The sequence below is a fragment of the Zeugodacus cucurbitae genome, chromosome 6 (assembly GCF_028554725.1).
Source record: "Zeugodacus cucurbitae isolate PBARC_wt_2022May chromosome 6, idZeuCucr1.2, whole genome shotgun sequence".
Taxonomy (NCBI): Eukaryota; Metazoa; Arthropoda; class Insecta; order Diptera; family Tephritidae; genus Zeugodacus; species Zeugodacus cucurbitae.
In genome coordinates, this window is record NC_071671.1 from 38563858 (window position 1) to 38587275 (window position 23418).

The 23418-nt window shown below is 37.6% G+C and overlaps 2 protein-coding genes and 1 long non-coding RNA gene across 5 annotated transcripts; all 3 read left to right on the plus strand.

Annotated features, from left to right (window-relative positions):
* Window positions 1-1261: 1261 nt before the first annotated feature.
* On the plus strand, window positions 1262-2638 carry LOC105217482 (zinc finger protein 22). Of its 2 annotated transcripts, none has more exons than XM_029043611.2 (4): window positions 1262-1420; window positions 1482-1629; window positions 1730-2292; window positions 2355-2638. In XM_029043611.2, exons 2-4 carry the CDS (start codon window positions 1540-1542, stop codon window positions 2551-2553), a joined length of 852 nt encoding a protein of 283 aa, XP_028899444.1. In that variant the 5' UTR covers window positions 1262-1420; window positions 1482-1539; the 3' UTR covers window positions 2554-2638. The 2 variants fall into 2 exon arrangements, with proteins under 2 accessions (XP_028899444.1, XP_011190807.1); XM_011192505.3 differs by having other exon boundaries at window positions 1264-1424.
* A 510-nt stretch (window positions 2639-3148) lies between these two features.
* Window positions 3149-5501, plus strand: LOC105217481 (regulator of nonsense transcripts 3B). Its single transcript, XM_029043592.2, has 3 exons — window positions 3149-3362; window positions 3461-4789; window positions 4929-5501. The coding sequence occupies exons 1-3, from the start codon at window positions 3252-3254 to the stop codon at window positions 5265-5267; spliced, it is 1779 nt and encodes a 592-aa protein (XP_028899425.2). The 5' UTR covers window positions 3149-3251; the 3' UTR covers window positions 5268-5501.
* Window positions 5502-7989: 2488 nt separating this feature from the next.
* On the plus strand, window positions 7990-12110 carry LOC128922493 (uncharacterized). 2 transcript variants are annotated; one of them, XR_008471711.1, is made up of 4 exons: window positions 7990-9940; window positions 11155-11355; window positions 11416-11586; window positions 11644-12110. It is a non-coding gene; the product is annotated as an uncharacterized LOC128922493 (long non-coding RNA). The 2 variants fall into 2 exon arrangements; XR_008471710.1 differs by having other exon boundaries at window positions 7993-11091; window positions 11644-12108.
* The last annotated feature ends 11308 nt before the right edge of the window (window positions 12111-23418 follow it).

Consider the following 23418-nt stretch of genomic DNA (forward strand, 5'->3'; position numbering starts at 1 on the left):
TGTTTTCCGGACACATAGCTTCTGACACATCTTCCAACTTTTGGCGAATCGCTCAAATTGCGCTCTCAAACTTTACTGCTTCCTCTGTCTATGACTCTTGGAACTCGTCCCTTTAGCTTCTATGCACTGAGCACTATTATGCTTTAATTTTCACAAGGTTTCCGCGTCTTGTAGCGAATTTTAGATGATGTTTCGTTTCGAACAACTATGAGAGATCGGGCAACATGTATTATTTGACAATCTACTGATCGAAATGAGGGTAGAGTTTCAGCGTTAACGATTGATTTTGGAAATCCGTTACAATATCGTAACGCCTAAGAAAAGTTATCGAATTTTTTATACATATTTTATATAGTATGCTTTAAGGCGCTCTTTTTTTAATAAACACATTTCTTTTTTAACGAAACACATATTTAAAGCAGTCCTTAATGGATTTTATGCTATTCCCTAATAGTTCTAAACAACGGTATCACTGTACTTGTTGCACGATCTGCCCAACAATTTTAGTCTTATATCTTTATTTGATTTTCTTCCAAAGGAGACTCTCTCTCCTCTATTTATTAACACCTCCTGTTGTTGCTCTACCTTCGGACTTGTTGTGAACCATTTTTCTTCGTTTTGAAGACCTATAATATAGTCATATATCTATATGCAATTTTATTCATGACTGACGAATGGATTTAATTGTTTGGATATATCCGGCCAAAAAATTTGAAATTTAAAAACTTTGAAATATGCAGGATATTTTTCCATTTTCGAAATTAAATTTTCAAACTGTTTCCGATTTGGAATTTTCATCTTCACTTCAAATATTCCTTCAAACAACCGCGTCGTTTCTATGTTGCTCTCAATTATAGCTATTGTATAGATATACAATGATTATAGCAAACACAATGAACAACTGTTTCTATGTCGTTTCAATAGTCGTTTCTAATTGGGGAATCTCAATTTATTTTCGATATATGCCGATAACGCCAACAGGAATGCCAAATAGGCGCACTTATATCATTTTAAAACGATAACGACAACGGAAATAGGACAAATATGAAAAATTTTAAATATGCTGAGAACTTGTTTTTGTAAGTATTACATTTCACGTACTCTTGAGTTGTTCGAATTTTACGCAAGTAAATCAAGATCATAATATCGCATGCTCACTCATACGTTTGCCCTTGTTATGTAGTTTCGGCTTAATAAATTGAAATAAATTCGTTATTTAATAACGAGTGGGACTGTCATAAACTGACGAGTTTTCGTTGAAACTACGAAAGCTGTCAAATTTTTTGCCTTGTTTTTCAGCTACCAAGAAGATTACCGCTGTTGTTGCAGAAGAAATATTTGCGTTTTTATTTAGCAAATGCAGATTGGACTGTAAAAGTATCCAAATTTGTTAACAAGGAGTGGTTTTTTCAGCATTAAAGTCTGTAAGAACTTAAAGAGGAAATTTTGACAGTGCGTGTTATGTATTTCCACTATTCCAGAATCGTTAGCATGCGTTCACTTTGCTGTTTTGTGAGATATAGTTAATTGGGAAGATTTATGGATACGATTCATTTCAACATGTCTGCAGCCGATGAATTTGAGGAACCGGCACCTACGCCCACTTATAATTGCAAAAGGTGTAAAAAGGTAAATACAGTTCCGGGCTATTGTAAGTTATGTACAACATATTTACATATGTATGTAAATTTTAAAAGATGATTTTATTAATTTTTATTCTTCTTAATAGACTTTTTCTTGTAAAAGAGATCAGCTACTGCACAAAAAAGAAGTTCATTTTCAAGCAAAGTCATCTTACGAGTGCAAGTTGTGCTCCAAATTTTTCTGCAATGGTGGCAATTTGGAGCGTCACATGAAAGTGCACAATGATGTGCGTCCATTTGTATGTCATATATGCGAAAAAGCTTTCGCTCAAGCGGTTAACTTACAACGTCATTTTTCGGTGCACAATGGGGAAAGACCGTATCAATGCAACTTTTGTACCAAATCCTTTACTCAACAGAGTAACATGCATCGCCATCAACTAACCCACACAGGAGAAAAACCATTCCGCTGCAAGCGTTGTGGTCGCTATTTCTCTCAGCGTGTTAACCTTAAGAAACATATAATGGGCCATTTAAATGCAAAACCTTACGCCTGTGGAATATGTCAAAAATCCTTTATTCAACTAAGTAACTTCAAGAAACACTTGCAATCTCACGTAAAAGAAGGTGTTGAAGTTGATATTGCAGCCACGGTTGCGGCCGCCACGGCCGCAGCGCGGCAAAGTATTGAATTAGCATCGCAACCTGTGTATGTAAACAATTCTAAAATTGTTAAAATGATAATAAACACATTATTTTCTTTCTTTATAGAGCGTTTGAGTGTGCGATTTGTCGAAGTATTTACGATAACTTTGCTGACTTTGAAATGCATGAGAGTGCTTGCACAGGTGCAGTACAACCAAAAGTTGAAGCTCTGGACACGAATACCTCCGTTGACATGTACTCTCCAATGAAATTCGAGGTGTCACACCTAGACACTCATGAGATAATTATTGAAACCACCAGATAAAGTAAATGTATTGAAATGCATAATATGCAAAAAATGTGAAAAATAAATTCAAATTGACCTAAAATAAACGTAAAGTACCCATCAAGTTTCTTTTTGTATTGTTATATCGACAGAAAACATACCCCAAACTAATATTCTAGTCAGAATAACGATTTGTAAAAAATTTGTCCAAATTTTCAGAATTTCAAAGGAGTTTAAAACTTGTAGAGTACAAATATATAATTATGAGCCAAACAAATATGCATTTTATGTACATTTTTCATAAGAAATGGTCTCCCATATGCGGACTTTCAGCTTAGTGCATACCGCATACCTGTAAGTTTACATGTTGTTTTGGAAAACTGAGTTAAGTCCATTTCATGAAGCATACAATTTTAAAAATGAAGGTTCATTACTGGATAAATTCAAACGTTTAGCATGGTGGTATGCACCATTAAACCGTAATGAATATGTTGTATAAATAAAATAAAATATTTAATATGCATTTATGTATTCAGAATTTACGTCTCATATGACGAAGTTAATGGTATGACATTACTTGCTAAAACAACACTTTCAAACACTTGATTACCCTGAATAAGTTTGACAATCAGCTGATTTAAATGATTCGTTTCTCGGTTGAAACATTTATTATATTGTAAACAATTTCATTTCCAATTCACGTATAAAATTTAATTATATTTAATTATACATTAAAAATGACGAAAGCTGAAAATGGAGGAAAACCTGAAGTAAAGTCTGGGAAATCTGAAAAGGACCGTTCCAATAAACGTGCTCATAAGAAAGAAAAACAAAAACCTCAAACGAAAGTATGTATCTGTTTAGTGATCATTTATTAGTTCATTATTTAATAATAATATTACATGTAACAGTAAAAAATTGTATTAATATTTTAATTTTATCACAGATTATTATTCGACATTTACCTCCAACTATGACTGAGGAAGAATTTCTTAAACAAATAGATCCACTCCCTCCGCATGATTTTTACTATTTCGCTGCACCAGATTGGTCCTTGGGTTATGACGCTACTTGCCGCGCCTATATAACTATGAAGAACTATGATGATGTGTTCTTGTTTAGAGATCGATTTGATGGATACGTTTTCGTCGATTCTAAAGGTGCTGAATATCCAGCTATCGTTGAGTTTGCACCATTTCAAGGACTCGTTAAAAATAAATCACGCCGAGTTGACAGTAAGGTAAACACTATTGAGCAAGAGCCTCACTATCAACAATTCCTAACCAAGTTGGAGGAAGACCGTGAGGCTGCGAAGGGCAGTGAAAATAAATTAGAATTTAGTTTGGACCGCAAAAAAGAAGAAAAAATAACATCAACACCATTACTGCAGTATCTGGCCAATAAAAAAGAGAAACGTCGTGAGGAGGCAAAACGACGACAAGAGGAGAAACGTCGCCAACGCGATGACGACAAAGAAAAAAGGAAACAAACACAATCTCAACAACAAGTAACAAAAATAATATCAAATACCGAAGGCGGTGGAAAAAGTGGGAATAAGTTGGCTAGTGGCAAGGAGAATATTGTCGGTGATAAAAATAACCAGCAACAACCGAACGAAGAGGGTAAAAGTTCGCGTTCCCAGCGACGAGCCGAGCGCAATCAAAGAAGACGTGAAGAGTTTGAACGTAAGCGCCAAGAACGGGATCAGCGAGATAAAGGTGGCGAAGGAAAATCAAAAACAGAGAATAATGTTGAGTCTAATTCGGCTAACGATAAAAAAGGTAAAGAACAATCCCAACATGGAAATAAGTCAGATGATGGGAAACAATCTCAGCGTAAAGAAGGGGGAAAACGATACAGTGAACGTCGGGAACGTGAAAGAAATCGCAACCGCAAGGACAAAGAAAAAGAGAAGACAAAAGATCCTTCAGCTGATGACGAAGTGCTTAAAACTGAAAGTACAGCATCAGAAGCTTTTAGAGCTGCAGCCGCTGCAGCAGTTGCTGGCGGAGAAGCCATTGTTAGCGAGTCTGTTATGAATTTTATACGTAGTGTAGCAACTGCCAAGGAGTTTGTTCCCAAGCACAAACAACAAGAAATGAAAGATCAGCAGAGGAATTCCTCTGACGAAAAGTTGGCAGAAAAAGATGATGAAAAGGAAGTAAACACGAAATCGTCAATGGAAGTGCTGAAGAAAACTGATTCGAATATAGAACTTGATACTCGTACGCCAAAACAGCGCGCAGCAGATGAACAGCGTCGTATTAGAAACAAGGTACTTGTTCAACTATCTTCAGTATACAAGATATATATGTATATTTATATATATGTATTTTTAAATATATTTATTTTTATATATATTTATTTTTATATATATTTATTTTTATATATATTTATTTTTATATATTTTTAAGGATCGTCCCTCAATTGCCATCTATCAACCGAAAGCTCGCATACGTATTTCTGAAGAGCGCGATCCCAGTACTTCTCAACCTCAAAGTAGTGGTAAAAGCGATACTCGTAGTAATCCTACTTCTGATTGTGAAAGCGTTAAAAAAGAAGAAACGAGAACCAAAAAGGTCTCTCGTTATTCAGAGCGACGGGCAGAAAGGCGCAATAATAATAATAAGGAAAAATCAAAAAAATCGCCTGATAACATTGAACCCGTTCAGAAAGATGAAGTGGAACAGTCAAATGCGGCTGAAACTTTGGACCTTGAAATCCAGGATTCTGAAAACCCCATTGAGCAATAAATATGTTTTAGAGTTTCAGTCAGAATTTATAAACAAATATAAATTATACTTTAATTTTTTACATATATGCTTAAGTTTTAACTCTCAATATTGGCGGCATCTTTCATAAATAACCCTTATTTGAATATGAGTAATGTATTTTATATTCTTAATATTATATATTAAAAATTTCTTCTGAAGAAACATAACATAAGGTTTTATAACGCTGCAATAAATAAATATCCGTAATTCCAATTCTATTTTTGTAAACAACCGCTCTTAAAACAAAATGGGGGTTACTCTATAAGTCATTGCGCAAGTGAAAATACTCCCAAAGATCGAATTCACACACATCAATTCCTGTCGCAAGTTCTCGGGAGATTCTCTTTTGCTGTCGCCTATTGCGTTCACACGAGGAATTTGTGTTCGACAACTCTGTTCGCGTTTTTCCCTCTTTGTCTTTCATATAATTTTCGCAACTTCTTGTACGCATCATTTCCAAACAAAAACATATATTTCATTAACTAATTTTTAACGTTATTCTCCATGTTCTAATATATTTTGATTATATTATGCATATTTCTATATGTATTTGCAAATTACATACAAAAAATAAATTTTTAAATTCAAATTTTATATATATACATGTGGATAGAAAAAATAAGTTATTGAAGCGAATCAGCAATATAGTTTTTTCCCTTAAGGACAAATATGAGCATTAAGGCCAATATTCGAAAATAGTAGTAAAAAGAATCCGTTATTTTCAAAGAGATGACTTTTGTCATTTATATCTCGCATTGTGAAAGTCGTCACATAGTGATAGTGACTCGATAGAAACTGAGGAAGCTTGTTTGGGAGGTTCTTTTGCATGCACCTTATATTCCAGGACAGAAACAAGTGATTGTTACGTGATCCTGACTATGGCGAGCTTTTAAAAGTAGACTCTCCTAGTTACGAATGCTTCTATAATAGTGGCTTTATGACATTATCTTCAAAATTTCAACAAGTTGTTAAACAAAACTGTGAATATTTGACATAAATCGAATCTTTCTAAACTTTCAATTTAATGCAAAATTATTGAATTTCTTTATACTAGACTTAAATTATCATCGTGATGAATTATTAGTTTAGTGTTGTGTGTTTTATATAGTAAACAGAATAATTAAAATTTTATGCTTTAAAGAAATCAAAAAAGTAAAAAAAATGTATTTTAGTGTAATCCAAAAGAAGTTGAAAGAATCGGACAAATATGGCCAATGCCGATGCTGAATTTTGAGGCCGATACTGGCCGATGCCGATACCAAGGCCGATTAATCGGTCTCTACATAGAACAGTTTTATTGCTACGAAAATTCGCAACCCGATGATTTGAAATACTTATTCATTAGAATCAGGACATATTTTTCTTTAAAAATTTTGAACAGAGAGGCGACCAGACCTCATTTTAAGCACATCAAGGTTTTGTGTATTTCCCATAGATAATTATTGCCCCCTTATTTAGTTAATCTTTTAATTTTAGTTTAATGTTCGTAGTTTACAGTATTTTTTGGATGAATAAACTGTGGATACTTAAATTTTTATTAAATTTATTTTAAATATAAATATTTGCAAATAATTTCAGTAAAAACTAGCAAAAATGCATTTTTTTTTAATTTTGTGTCAATATAGTTTAAATAAATGTGGCCAAAAATAATTTACCACAGATAATTACTTGTTTGAGCGCTGTATTTTATTCTCACCACTTAAAAAATATCTCATCTACATTAAATAATTTTTTTGCATATAATATGGCACACATTGATGTTAAAATCTTCTATAAGTGAAATATAGCAAAAATAAATAATTTTGCTTTATATAAGACATTATTAATAATATTATTATATAATATTTGATATTAAAAATTTAATTGCTCAATATATAGTGTACTGTGTTTTTCCAAGATGGCGGCTATCTTACCACCGAGAATTCCCCACGAAAAAGGTTTTCCACTGTATGTACTGTGGTATAGATAATAATTTTAAAATACAGTGGAACTTCTCTAACTCGAATCACCATAATCCACAAAAAAACTTCGAGTTAGAGAGACTTTGAGTTATAGAATTTTCATTCAAACATACATATTTTCAAAAGGCGGTAAAATATAGGTTTAAACACAGTTTTATTTATTTACTTCGCAAAAAGTTTTATGTTCATACATTCAAACATGTATTCTGTAATTTTGTTTGTTGTAATTTGCTATACTTTGGCTCTTGACGTCGTTATGCCATGCCTTTGTTAGATGATTTATGAAATCCATAAGTGTAATATTATATTTGTGTTCGCCACCGTACGATATAGAGGGACTCGTTCAAAATTCTGCCTCGATAATATTAATTTTAAATTTTGTATTATGCCCCTGTTTAAAAGTTCGATTTATGGAAGGAAATTTGTAGAAAGTTGCCACTTCAAGAGTTCGAGTTATAGAAATTCGAGTTAGGGAAGGAAATTTGTATGAAATTTGGCTTCTAAACGCTATTGCAAATTCAAGTATTCGAGTTATGGAGATCTTCGAGTTATGGAAGTTCCACTGTATGCGCAAATGCAGTACTGTTACGTCGCAGCGAACTGTTACGAATAAGAACATAAATGGTGTTGCCGACCACTGGAGACTCGCTCGATTCTCCTCTCCTCGGCGCCCCCTCTACCATAAACCAAGAATTGCCTAAAAAGGAATTGACGAGTCTGAAGGCGCACAAACGCAAATAAGATACTCTGTAAAGCGACAATCGCAGCGTAAGTTCAACGCATTTATTTTTTTCCCTTCGCAATGGAAGCGCTCTGTATTGTGTTTGTGAGTTTCAAACTCGTGCATTTTACAAAATTTTCATTCGATTTCAAACTGGCAAACGCAAGGAACAAAAAATTTAAATCAATAATGTATTTTTGTAGTTTTATTTACTAAAATAGTGTTTTTAACAGGGAACATTCCAAAAATAAAAAACATTAAATGGAAAACAGAAAATATAAATTGACCTTAGAACCAAAAAGCAAAAAGCGATGTAACTAATGAGTGGTTTAAAATAATCACACACACTTACAAATAAAGACATACATATGAGATTAAGCCATATATCATCAATAGGAATTTTAAAAATATTGTTTATCTATACTACTATTATAAAGAGGAAAGATTTGTATACATGTTTGTATTGAATAAACCCGAAAACTACTGAGCCGATTTCAAAAATTTTTTCACCATTGGAAAGCTACATTCACCCGAATAACATATGTAGGTTATATTTATTGCTAGAATCTCAACTTTCTGGAAATAGTTCTCAGGTGAGGGTATCAAAAAGACTCCGTGATGGAGAATCTTAATCTGAAATTAAAAATCGCTTGCAAGTCATTCTTTTCGCATCGCAATCGCTTGCCAGAAAGTCGTGTAACGAGCGCTCGTAGCTGCTTGCTTGCTTAACAAAATTTCAAAACATCCCAAGTGCGCACTTGAGAGTCGAGTAACGAGTGTGCAGCGGCTTGAAGAACAAAATACATATTAGTAATATACAAGCTCGCACTAGGGCGTCGAACTCTGAGCGTTCCTAACGCTTTCCTACATAACATATCGCTCATTTAGACCCCTTTCACACGGGCAATTTTTGTCGCGGCAATTCTTAGTTTTATAGGAGAGGGGGCGACGAGGAGAGGAGAATCGCGCCGAGTCTGCTGTGTTCAGGCAACACGCTTTGTGTTCTTATTCGTAACAGTTCGCTGCTACGTAACAGTGTTGCATTTGCACACATTTTAAAATTAATGTTTACAATATATTTTAAAATTTGAATTTAATCATTTAATTTTGTATGTAATTTGCAAATACATATAGAAATATGCATAATATAATTAAAATGTGCTAGAAAATTGAGAATAACGATAAAAATTATTTAATGAAATATTTTTTTGCTTGGAAACGATGCGTACAAGAAGTTGAGAAAATTATATGAAAGAGAATGACAGAAAAACCCGAACAGAGTTGTCGAACAATAATTGCTCGTGTGAACGCAAGGGGCGACAGCAAAAGAGAATCGCCCGAGAATTGGCAACAAAAGTTGCCCGTGTGAAAGTGGACTTATATGATAGTGTCACAACTCAAAAAAGTCGATTTTTCAGGAGAGCGGTTTAGAGTTTTCAAGTGTCTCTTATTTAGAAAATATAGAAAAAAATATATATAAAAAGGCATAAGTGTATTGAATAAACTAGTGGCATGTAATATATTTATTAAAATGATGAGCATATGTGGGCTAAAAAGAGTGTACTGCAGCTTTGCCGTAGGCATAAACGTGACCCCTTTAGAATTGTGTCGTTATTTGTAAAAAATATAAATAAGTTTCGCTGTCATAAGTTAAATGTGTCGTTATTGCTGAAAAACAACATGAAAAATTTAATTCCCTTTTCACAAAAATCGTTGTAATACAAAATATGTCGTTCTTTCTGAAAAGAAAACCAACTTCACCATATGACAATATGTGTTGTAACACAAAATATGTCTTTCTTTCTGAAAAAGAAGCATGCCTAATTCTGGCATAACTGAGATGTGTCGTTGTTGTGGTTAAAAAATATTGCTACATAACAAATTTAATAACGGCACATTCTTATTTCATGGTTTATGGATGTCGTCTGTCTTCTTTTTGTTTGTTTAAATGATTCAACATTAATCTTATGGTAATTTATAGAAATTCATTTTTTTCTGTTAGAGATTTGATTTTAGAACTTCATTATCACTATCGAGTTGTATGTATGTATGTAATTGGCGTAGGAACCTCTTAGGCTTCTCTTTCCAAGGACGCGAATGCGCTGACTGTTTGTTTGATGAAAGGAGATTTTTCGTCTTGTCCTCATTCACCACCAGACCCTTATTCAGTCTGGATAAAGCAGAACTAACGGCATGGTTGTAGTTTCCAATAATATTAATATCATCGGCGTACGCCAGCAGCTGTACACTCTTATAGACGATTGTACCTTCTCTATTTAGCTCTGCAGCTCGTATTATTTATTCCAGCATCATTCCCGATTCTGACTGAGCTTTTGGTGTTGCTCAACATCTGTTTAAACATCCGTATTAGTTTTGGGGGATACCAAACCGTGCAAGCGATAACTTGAGTAAAAATAGATATATATTAATGAAACTTGGAACACATGTTCCTTGGGACCGTAAGAGAAATGGGCAAAATCGGACCATTGCCACGCCCACAATATTGCGAAACCTGAAAACACACAAAGTATCATAATTAAGCCATAAATGAAGTTATAAAAGTAAAATTTGGAATAAAGGATCGTACCAGGAAGGGGCATATTTGGGTGTAATTTTTTTGAGGAAGTGGGCGGGGCCCCGCCCCAAATCGGTTATTTGTATATAACTCGCAAACCAATAAAGCTATATAAACCAACCTTTCTGCAGTCGGTTCTCTTACGTATCCCATCACACACCATGAAAATAGTTGAAATTGGATAATAACCACGCCCACCTCCCATACAAAGGTTAGGTTGAAAATTGCTTAAAGTGAATTGCACGAGGACCTCGGTGCTTCTAACCTAATATTATGGTTTCCAACTTTCAATGGACTTTATACAATATATATGACGAATATGTGGGTCAAATTGTGTTTTATATAATATTAATAAAATTAAATAAATAAATTGCGAGAGTATAAAATGTTCGGTGACACCCGAACTTAGCCCTTCCTTACTTGTTAAATAAGTAAAACGTAAAATAAAAGTTTTCTAAAGCCAAAATATGGAATTGAAGGGGGTGATACAGTAATACTTTATCGCAATGTCAATTCGAAGCACTCAATAGAAGCTACGTAAATTTCGTAAATAATTGTTGAATATAATAATATTATCTTGCCTTTAATTCTAATTAATTTTCCATACAGATATTTCAAACCTTATCCGGCGCTTTAAAGGTACGCAACCTAATTGGTGTCACTTCTGGTAGCACCGTAGAACTTTCGAAGCGATGGAATATGTGCTGCAAGCAAATCCAGAACTATGGATGCGAACAGTTGCAGTATTTTTGGACTTACCGGCACCTCAGTTGGCCGTGCCATTAGCAGCTAAAACACAGAAATTTAAGGGTAAATTTAAGTGAATGTTTGTGATCATAGAAATTAAAAAACTTCTTGTATGTCAATTAGGAGGAGTTTTTTGATTCTTTTCAACTTGTATTGAGGAATCACAACGTTGTTGTATCGCTTTACAAGGACATGGATTCACCGAAATTAGTTCAATGGAAATACTACAGCAAGAGCATGGATGTTAAGACTAGAGCGTTGCCCGTGCTAGATTCAGAATTTCTGAAACATAAGGTAATTATTACCAACTTTTATGTTGTAAAAATTCGAATTTTACTTTGTATTTTATAGAAACCCTCCTCCCAGAAATTGGATGAATCTAGTACTAGTGAAATTAATAAAAGAACAGATCTTACAAAAACTCCTAAAGAAACCAAAAGAGTCGTCACATAATGTGCGTAGCTTACACTTCCATGCCGCACGGGATATTTGACAGCCTTTGTCCGATAGCAAAAATTGTTCAACTATTCAATATGTATATAGTGTAGTACGATAATACATGTATAAAGTAAATATAATAATAAAAACCTAAATGGCATGATATTTTCAATAAATATGTAGTAAAATTAATAATTTTGTTATTAAATTCTCATTTCGGGTTTTTGTAGAACTAACCGAAAATAGCGGGTATAGTTTCAGGGCTGGAGGATGGAGTCATATGTAGAAGTTCACGTAAGTGAGGAAAGTTTCTGACTGCCATTCACTTGGGAGTGGCCAGGAACTATTCTTCTCCACATGATTCAAGCAGCTCACGACTTCCGTTCTTAGACCGAGTATCCTCTGGGTAGCCAACAGACATCCGTCTGGAAGCGAGCTAAAGTGAGACGGCGCATCCCGCTTATGCGGTTGTGCGTAGGGTTTGGGACCCACCACATAAAAACGAATAACCAATGAATAAGAAGCAACGGCCCCCCCTTTTGATGACGACCACTGCAAACGTATAAAGGACTATGATTTAAGGGCATGCACCTGGAATGTCCGGACCCTTAATTGGGAAGGTGCCTCTGTCCAGCTGGTTGATATCCTCGTAAGAGTAAAGACTGACATCACCGCAATCCAAGAAATGCGATGGACGGGACAAGGACGGAAGAAGGTGAGTCCTTGTGATATCTACTACAGCGGCGGCCATATAAAGGAGCGCAAATTCGGTGTGGGATTCGTGGTGGGAGAGAGACTCCGTCGTCGAGTCCTGGCATTCACTCCGGTGGATGAACGTCTAGCCACAATCCGCATCAAAGCGAGGTTCTTCAACATATCGCTTATTTGCGCCCATGCCCCGACGGAAGAGAAGGACGAAGTGTTCAAAGATACCTTCTATGAGCGCCTAGAACGTACCTATGAGCGCTGCCCCCGCCACGATGTCAAAATCGTACTTGGCGACAGTCGGAAAATTCAGCCTCCATGACGAAACATCACCAAACGGTCTGAGGCTGATCGAATTCGCCGGGGCCCGAAATATAGTCGTCTGTAGTACTAGATTCCAGCATAAGAAAATCCATCAAGCTACTTGCTGTCCCCGGATCGAATCACTCGCAATCAGATCGATCATGTTGTGATAGATGGACGACATGTCTCCAGTGTTTTTGATGTGCGTACGCTTCGAGGTCCCAACATCGACTCGGACCACTATCTTGTAGCAGCTAGGATACGCACCCGCCTCTGTGTAGAAAAGCGCACACGTCAACAAACACAAGGAAGGTTCGACATCGAGAAGCTGCAATCACAACCGACAACCGAACGATTTTCTACTCGACTTGCACTCCTGCTCTCTGAGAGCACTCATCAGCATCTCATTATAAGGGAGCTGTGAGACGGCATATCAAACTCCTTACGTACAGCTGCAACCGAAACCACTGGCTTTCGGAAAAGTCAAAAAAACAGCTGGTATGATGAGGATTGTCGTCTCGCAGTGGAGAGAAAACAGACTGCCTGTTGCGCAATGTTGCGATCGACCGCAACACGAGCGGGATGGGAAAGATACCGAGAGCTGAAGAGGGAAGCGAGATGTATTTGCAGACAAAAAAAGAAAAAGGCCGAAATGCGTGAGTATGAAGAGCTTGATAAACTGGCCGACAGGGGTAATGCTCGAAAATTTTACGAAAAGATCCGGCGACTAACAGAAGGTTTCAAGACCGGAGCACACTCCTGTAGGACCCCCAAAGGTGATCTAGTTATTGATGACCAGAGTATACTGAGTTTGTGGAGGGAACACCTCTCCAGCCTGCTGAATGGCAGTGAAAGTACAACACCAGGAGATGGCGAACCCGATTCTCCAATCGACGACGATGGAGCAGATGTTCCATTGCCCGACCGTGAAGAAATTCGAATAGCAATTATCCGCTTGAAGAACAATAAGGCGGCGGGTGCCGATGAATTGCCGGCCGAGCTATTCAAATACGGCGGCGTAGAGCTGAAAAGGTGCATGCATCAGCTTCTTTGTGGAATTTGGTCGGAAGAAAGCATGCCCGACGATTGGAATCTCAGTGTACTCTGCCCAATCTACAAAAAGGGAGACCCCACAATCTGCGCCAAATATCGTGGGATAAGCCTCCTTAACATCGCTAATAAGGTTCTATCGAGCGTACTGTGTGAAAGACTAAAGCCCACTGTCAACAAACTGATTGGACCTTATCAGTGTGGCTTTAGACCTGGAAAATCAACAATTAACCAAATATTCACCATGCGCCAAATCCTGGAGAAGACCCGTGAAAAGAGGATCAACACACCATCTATTTGCCGACTTTAAAGCTGCTTTCGACAGCACGAAAAGGAGCTGCCTTTATGCCGCGATGTCTGAATTTGGTATCCCCGCAAAACTAATACGGCTGTGTAAGCTGACGTTGAGCAACACCAAAAGCTCCGTCAGGATCGGGAAGGACCTCTCCGAGCCGTCCAATACCAAACGAAGTTTCAGACAAGGTGACTCGCTATCGTGTGACTTCTTTAACCTGATGCTGGAAAAAATAGTTCGAGCCGCAGAGCTAAACAGATTTTTATAAAAGTGTGTGATATCATTGGAAACAACACCCGCGCCGTTAGTTCTGCTTTTTCCCGCCTGGATAAGGAAGCGAAGCGAATGGGTCTGGTGGTGAACGAGGACAAGACGAAATATCTCCTGTCATCAAACAAACAGTCAGCGCATTCGCGTCTTGGCTCCCACGTCACTGTTGACAGTCATAACTTTGAAGTTGTAAATAATTTCGTATACCTAGGAACCAGCATTAACACCGATAATAATGTCAGCCTTGAAATCCAACGCAGAATCACTCTTGCCAACAGGTGCTATTATGGACTGAGTAGGCAATTGAAAAGTAAAGTCCTCTCTCGACGAACAAAAACTAAACTCTACAAGTCCCTCATCATTCCCGTCCTACTTTATGGTGCAGAAACGTGGACGGTGTCAACATCCGATGAGACGGCACTAGGAGTTTTCGAGAGAAAGGTTTTGCGGAAGATTTATGGTCCCTTAAACATTGGCAACGGCGAATACCGCAGAATGGAATGATGAGCTGTATGTGTTGTTCGACGACATAGACATAGTCCAGCGAATAAAAAGACAGCGGCTACGCTGTCTGGGTCATGTTGTTCTAATGGATGAAAGTGCCCCAGCTCTGAAAGTTTTCGATGCAGTACTCGCTGGTGGAAGCCGAGGAAGAGAGAGACCTCCACTCCGATGGAAGGACCAGGTTGAGAAGGACCTGTCTTCACTTGCCATGCGTGGCGCGCTGTTGTGGACTCGGCTATAACCGCGTTAGCGGTTTTTACGCCAGTCAAGAAGAGGAAGAAGTTTCAGGGCTTTTGTAAATTTCAGTACTGAAAGTGCATGTGGAGTTTTCGTTCGCGGTTTTGGGTCTTTCATCAGTGATTGTACCAAGAACAGTACTGTTTTCGTACGCAGTTATAAACGTTTCAGCGTAAACGACAGATTTTGGAAATCCGTTACAATTGGTGTCAGAAGTGGGATTGACAAATAAAACAACGTCGGAGATAATCACTAAGTTAAACGAATTAAGGATACCACCACTCAAAAGGGAGTTGGAACAACGAGGGTTAGCAACGAATGGGTTGAAAGCTGAGTTACAAGACCGGTTGCAAGAGGCCATGGAGGAAGAAAACATCAACGTTGACGAATATGGTTTCGAATCGGTGTTGGAGGAATCAACAACGAACACTTGCGTAAATGTCAGCACAGCTGAAAGGACGGGATGCACGTATATCACAGGAGACCTCACAGATAGCAGAAGTGTCAACACAGTCAGAGGTAAATGATGCATCCTTCCAATTGAAAGTGCAGGAGGAATTTGAGTCAATGGATGCGACTTCAAATAGAACAGACATATTAAAACAGCTGGAGGAGCTTGGGGAGAATATGTCCACATATTTGGAAGCAAATGAGACTTGTATGTGAAGACCTTTGGAGGCGCATGGAGAGATTTTGTTAACACATTTGGAAGTGAATGGGGTGTCCTCACAGTTGAAAGAGGAGGAGTCGATGGAGGTGACCTTACAAAGAGAACAGTTTTCAATACAGCTGGAAGTGCATGGAAAGTGTATACCCAAACAGGTTTCGGCACCGGTGTCGACACAGTTGAAGGAACAGGAGGTACATATATCGACGCAGGTGATCCCAGAGGAGACAGACGTGTCATGGACAAAAGATTGTGATCTGAAGGAAGAATGCTCTCAACAACATGAGGCTCCAGGTGTGAAACGTCCAGAGAAAGAAGAAAAGGCTGCAGAACCTCTGGTCACAAAAGCTCAGTGAAACATTTTTATGTTGGTGGCTGTTTGCTTATATCGGGTATGGAAAAGGAAAGAAGGACAAATCTCCCGATCTTGGTTGGTCGGAATGAAATATTACATAAAGTTCGCAATGAGATGCACAAAGGTCCCAACTGAGGATTCTTGAGAATCACGGATGCCTTGGAAAAATTGAAGAATCAATTTTATTGGGTTGGTCGTCCTTCAATGAGAGATTGCAATGCAGCTAAAGTGTCGAGTTCCAAGCTTCATAGTCATATGAAGCAGTATAGTACGGGAGCGGCATTTGGCCGATTCGCTATGGTTGTAGATGGTCCATTACCTACCAGCAAATTAGGAAACAGGAGTGGTTTGATGGCTAGGACGGAGAAATACCCAATTCTAAGCCAAAACACTGACGAGATGGTGGACGTGGATATCAAAAGTTGGGAGATGTGCCAGAAGCTATGTGTCCGGAAAATATTTGAAGCTGCATCACATCCACGATCCGATATCATGGTGGAAAGTTTCATCCGAAATTTGGAAGATCATTTTAGAAAACTGGTGGACAGATATCACCACAGGTGCAGAGGGTGTCCATATATCCATGTTCCTGGCTTATCGGCTTGCTGTCCAGGAATCATCGGCGTAGACGACTGCGAGTATAATTTTTGGTTACTGAATGATTTAAGGTTTAGGATTAATGTCAATGGAGAAAGGAATGTTAGAGGACAACAATAACTTAGAAGACGAGATTAAAGAAAGAAATGCTAAGCGTTTGGTTCTGGAAGTATGTCTAATCGGGACGATCAGACTTAAGTGGAGGGCAGTGTAACGAAAATCGCACCAGAACAAACTAGAATTGACAATCGAAATCAATAACTTGCCAGATGTATCTAGACATCGATATTCGTAGTTGCCAGAATGTTCGAGTGCCGATGTATCGCTTACTATCGACTATATAAGGGCTGCCGGACTCTAATAAGAGAGTTGTAGAGTGAGGACAATTCTAAGGAGAGAGTTGTCGAGTAAAGTGTAAACAAGTTATAAGTTAGAGTTGTAAAGTAGAGTATTGAGTACTAAAGTGTTAAGTTATAAGGATTTACAAATAAAGATTAGTGTATAGCCATTAAAGTGTGACTTTTATTTAACAATCCAGTGATCAAACTCAGGGTAGAGTATCAGCGTAAACGACAGATTTTGGAAATCCGTTACACTATTTTCATTGGAAGTGAGAGCGCAATGACAACGTCAAAACCCAGCAATCTTTGACACTTGACTGGAATCAGTAGGTTTTGACATTTCGCAATTGGGAAACTGAAGTTTTAAATTTTTTTTTTATGATTTGTAGCATCGGCAAATTAATATTTCATGAAAAATTATAAAAAAATTTGTTAATTGTCATTTGACATGTATTAATTAACCTTATTTCTTACTGAAAGTTCGAAAACCGGCTATTTTAACATTCCATTATATCGCTAAATGAAATGTAAATATGTACTTTTTATTATATTCTAGCAACATGTTGCACAGAGTATTATAGTTTTGTTCACATAACAGTTGTTTGTAACAACTAAAACTAAACGAGTTAGATGTAGGGTTATACATATATACCAAAACTATCAGGGAGACGAGTATATTTGAATTCCGGATGTTTGTCCGTCTGTGCAAGCGATAACTTGAGTCAAAATAGAGATATATTAATGAAACTTGGTACACATATTCCTTGGCACCATGAGACGGTTAGTATTGAAAATGGGCGAAGTCGGAGCACTACCACGCCCACGAAATGGCGAAAACCGAAAATTAATTAAATAAATTAAAAATTAAGTGCCATAACTAAGCCATAAATAAAGCTATGAAAGTATAAATGATCGCACTGTGAAGGAGCATACTTGGATGTAATTTTTTTAGGAAAGGGGCGAAACCCCGCCGCCTTCTAAGTTTTTTGTACATATCTCGTTAACTACTGAAGCTAGAACAACGAAAATAGCCTATTTTTTTAGGTACTACTTTATACATCCCAACAATGGAGGAAATCGGATTGTAACCACACCTACCTCCCATACAAAAGTTATGCTGCAAATTACTAAAAATGCTGTACTCCAATTGGTATACAAAGTTTTAAATGGGCGTGGTTCCGCCCACTTATGGCTCAAAAACCATATCTCCGAAACTACTCAACCAATTTCAATGAAATTAGGTTCGTAATATTTTCTTGGCATTCCAATGATATGTTGTGAAAATTGGCCAAATCGGTTCATAGCCACGCCTACTTATTATGTTATAGAACAATATATAAGTTAAGCACTAGTTATATTAAACATTCAATATATAAAAATTTGTAACCGTAATAAATGTTGGATATTTTAACTTAAATGTCCAAAATTTATTATTTTGTCTGATCTGGTAACGATTTTGAGGCGCTCTCACACAGGAATAAGTTGAACATCCCTTTATACCTGGTGTATGTTCTTGTGGTTACGGTTGCCGGTTGACTTTTTATTTATGGACCAAATATAGAAAAAAAGGACCAAACCTAATTCGACTTCCAAGAGGGCAAGGAAGTACGCAAGCAATTTAATTGTTTATCCCATTTTTTCATCTTTCAGGCAAATTAGTATATAGTTGCATATGTATATTAATTTATTACATGTATTAATTTTATACATATGTATATGGAACAAGTAAGGAAAGGCTAAGTTCGGGTGTGACCGAACATTTTATACTCTCGCAATTTATTGATGTAATTTTATTAAGATAACACACAATTTGACCCATATATTCGGCATAAAGTCCAATAGAATAACGAAAATCATCATATATGGTATATGAGGGCTGATGTAATACCTAAGCCGATTTCACTAATTTTCCCCTCCAAGCTACACTATATACAATACTATATGCTCACTTAATTTTGCTAAGATAACTCACATATTAATCAATATGTTCGCAGTAAAGCCTGCACATTATTAGGTATATGGGAGCTAGGGGAAGTTCTGATCCGATTTTAATAATTTTCGAAATTTTTCATCCGTGTTATCAGGGAGTCAAGAAAATAGTATATACTGAATTTCATTGAAATCAAGTAGTTCCTGAGATATGGTTTTTGACTCATAAGTGGGCGACGCCACGCCCATTTTCCATTTTGTAAAAAATCTGAGTGTAGCTTCCATCTGCCATTTCTTATGTGAAATTTAGTGTTTCTGCCGTTTTTCGTTAGTGAGTTAACGCAATTTTAGTAATTTTCAACCTAACCTTTGTATGGGAGGTGGGCGTGGTTATTATCCGATTTCTTTCATTTTTGGACTGTACTAAGAAGTGACTAAACAAAACGACTGCAGAAAGTTTGGTTTATATAGCTCTATTGTTTCCGAGATATATACAAAAAACCAATTTGAGGGCGGGACCACGCACACAACTCCAAAAAAACTACATCCAAATGTGCCCCTCCCTAATGGGATCCTATGTTCCAAATTTCATTTTCACAACTTTATTTATGGCTTAGTTATGACACTGTATAGGTTTTCGGTTTCCGCCATTTTGTGGGCGTGGCAGTGGACCGCTTTTGCCCATTTTCGAAAGCAACCTCCTCAGGGTGCCAAGGAACATGTGTTCCAAGTTTCATTAAGATATCTTAATTTTTACACAAGTCATCGCTTGCACGGACAGACGGACGGACGGACAGACATCCGGATTTCAAATCCACTTGCCATCCTGATCATTTATGTATATATAACCCCATATCTAACTCTTATATTTCTTGGTGACACAAACAACCGTTATGTGAACAAAACTATTATACTCTGTGCAACAGGTTGCGAGAGTATAAAAATAATAAAGAGAAGTGCTGAACACAAATGTCGCTTTGAAGCCAGCGTCTTGAACATTTTGAAGACGGCAGCGACATATCAAACAGCAATTTCATTGTTGCCGTACTAAAATCTGTCACTTCAATAAAATTTACATATTTAGTTTAAAGTGAAATTATTTTTGCAAAACGTGTAAAAATGGTCGATTTATTTGTTTTAAATAATCGATTGTTATTATAAATGATATATCAGAGCTATTTTACGTTTCTGCTGGCAAAATAACGTCATATTTGTTATAACATTTAATAATTTTATATTTCACATATTAGTGGCAACTCTACAGCTGCCCATTGTCGTCGCCAAAATTAGAAACATTTTTAATTTAGCCACATTTTTACTAATATCAAAAATGACTAAGACTCATTTCCACCAAACCAAAAAAAAACTCATAGTATTTTTACACTTATATGTGCCGTCAATTTATGACTGAAACGAGTTTATAGTAACAATTTGATTTTACTCACTTGTTCATTGGTCACGATGAAAATAAACTTGAAGGAGTTCGCTACACTGAAGAGAACGTATAATATAGAGAAGGTTCATGGTGTGCCGATTGTCAAAGTGATCCTCTTCTCGCAGGGGTACTCGCCGCTATAAGCCAGTCTCAGAAATCTATAAGCCAGTTTCACCACAAATTTAACATCGACGCGCTCGAAAATAGCAAAAATGAGCATTTTCTGTGTTAAATGAGAAAAATTATGTTAATTTCAATGTATTAACTATACGCTTACAGTTTCGCTTATATACAATATCACAATACATACATACATATGTAAAAAATCATGAATTATTCCATAAAATGCTTCGAAGTATCTAACAAACTAATTAGTTTATATACATATGCTAAAATTGTGATTTTTTGTTCTCAAGTCAAAGACTTGTATCGCACGTTCGCAGGGAAGAGGTCCAGGTCCCCAACTCATATTATCGTTTATATTTTTATGTCTTGATTCTTACAGAAATCAATCGTAGTTCGTTGAAATATGGCATAATAAATTGGTAGAATATTTAAATACATTTAATTATTTCTTTTAGCTAATTGTAGTCAATACTATACAATACATAATTAGCGCATTTATAATTAGGGAGGGAGGAGGGAGAGGTTTGATGGCCGCCTGCGCAACGTCAAGACGACACAACATTGCGTTGTTGGTAGAAAATCGGCTTGTCGTAAATATGTATGAATATGTATGAGAATATGCATGCAAACATATCGACATAAATTTTTGCGAGCCTCAGAATTTGTGCTGAAAATATTTTAAATCGACTCGAGGGCTATGTTGCCACTTTTATCCCTACGTTTTTGCGGTGTTGCAACTTTTCTTCTGGAGGGAGCATTAGAAAAATGTTCAATTTATAATTTTTGGCATCGCCGCGAAAAGGCGTTTGTGGACATGGCATGCGCGGGGGATGTGTATGGTGTTGCTTTTATGAATGAAGCAACTTTACCAAGTGAATGTGCGCTTGCGTTCATTAATGAAGATGTTTTTGTCGTATTTACTACAAAATTTGGCTTCACCGATTGGTTGCCATATTGACTTGTGATGTTTACAAACTTTCGCGTACGCATATGCGAATGTTTTCACAGGGCTACTGTGGGGCTCAGCAGGTGGCGGATAGCTGAACGGCCTGCAGATATGTAGGTTAGCTGCGAATATCCAATAAGCAGTCCCCGACCAAAGCAGCAGGGATGGAGGGCGTAGATTAAAAGGCTACATCGGCCCGACGAAGTCCTTGTGATGGGGCGAATTAACACCGCCTATAAATAAGTGTTAAAAAACCGAAAATCCTGTGAGCGTCTGTCTCCAAAGTAGGAGCGGCTGGAAAACACTTTCCAATACACTTTCAAGTTGACTGATGGTCAACGACTGGAACACAAACGTGTTACAAAACGGACGCCAGAGTCTGAGCCCAGTAAGACCCTGGTGAGACCCCACTGGAAACGTTTCTCGGAAATGGACTATGTCGGCGCTGACAGACGCGGCATTCGGTAACTTTAGTAAGCAGATTAACGCTGATCTGGCACTGAACGTAGGTACCCATAAGGATCTACGTCAACCCCTGCGTGACCTCCCTGCAATGCAAAAATAACCACGGGATAAACAGCGATTGCACATAACGAGCAGAGATAGCGGCCCTGAGGGGGGACCCAATTACATGAACACTACAGCACAAAACAAACATGAGTATGATAACGGACGTTAATGGAAACGGAAACGAGTCAACAGCATTTAGGCGAAGCTCAACTATAATGAGAACACCGCCACTACAGATCAGATGAGAAGGTAATATCGCAGTACGAAGTACGAAGTATCGAACAAGAAAAACTTGATAATGATACTCCTACGGTCACTGCAAATATTACTGGAGGAAATGTGGCAGCATTCTACCAACTTCGCGAACAAATCGGAAATTTGGTAACTATGCTTGACGATGGGAAAAGAAGATCTATCCATCAAGCTATGAGGGACACTATACAGCGGCTAACCACATTATACGAGCAAGCGGCCTCCGAACGAATTACCAACTCAATGCAATGTGAGCGGAGGGAAAACACGTCCCAAACTTCGCCGTGGTTTATGAAAGCGATGCAGGCTAAAAGAAAGCTTGAAAGCAGCCAAGAAACCTCTAAGAGTAAGAGGCGAAACGACATCTATAAGACGCCACAAGGGAAAACCCCTCAATGCGGAGTACTTCGAGAAGCAGAAGAAAACACTCGCCCGAAAGGACAGCCCCCCGAATGGGTACTGGTAACCAATAAAAACAAAGGGAAAAACAATAATCCAGAACCAAAAAAACGAAATATCTCAAAATGGAAACTGAAGCGCTGGTAATCTCAAAAACCAGTGACACGTCATATGCAAACATGCTTAAAAAATGAAATCCGACCCAAGACTCCAAGATCTTGGCGATAGCTTGAGTAAAACAAGGAGAACAGCCAAGGGTGAACTCCTGCTTAAACTCAAGGCAAAAACAAAGGAGCCCTCGAATAAACTTAAAGAGCGTGCATTAGAGGTTCTGAAAGACATCGCACTAGTAAGAATCCTAGGGCAGACAATCACGATTGAAATCAGAGACCTGGACGAGGCAACGACAGCCGACGAAATTTGTAAGACTAGAAATTTCCTGTAGAATGTAAAGCTATTAAATCCATGCGGCGACTAAAGGACGAAACACAAATTGCCCTCATAAGTCTTCCGGTCTCAACTTCAAACAAACTCCTCAGTACAAATAGGGTACGTATAGGTTGGGTTAATTGTGGGATCCGTGAATTCACAACGCCAGTGTAGTGCTTCAAATGCATCGAATTTGGGCATACATCTCGCAACTGCACAAACTCCAGAGATCTTACCGGCTCTTGTTACCGATGTGGGGAAAAGGAGCATGCCACGAAAGACTGCAGAAAGGACCCTCTATGTGTGTTATGTCCTCAAGGGGCAAATAAACACTCGAC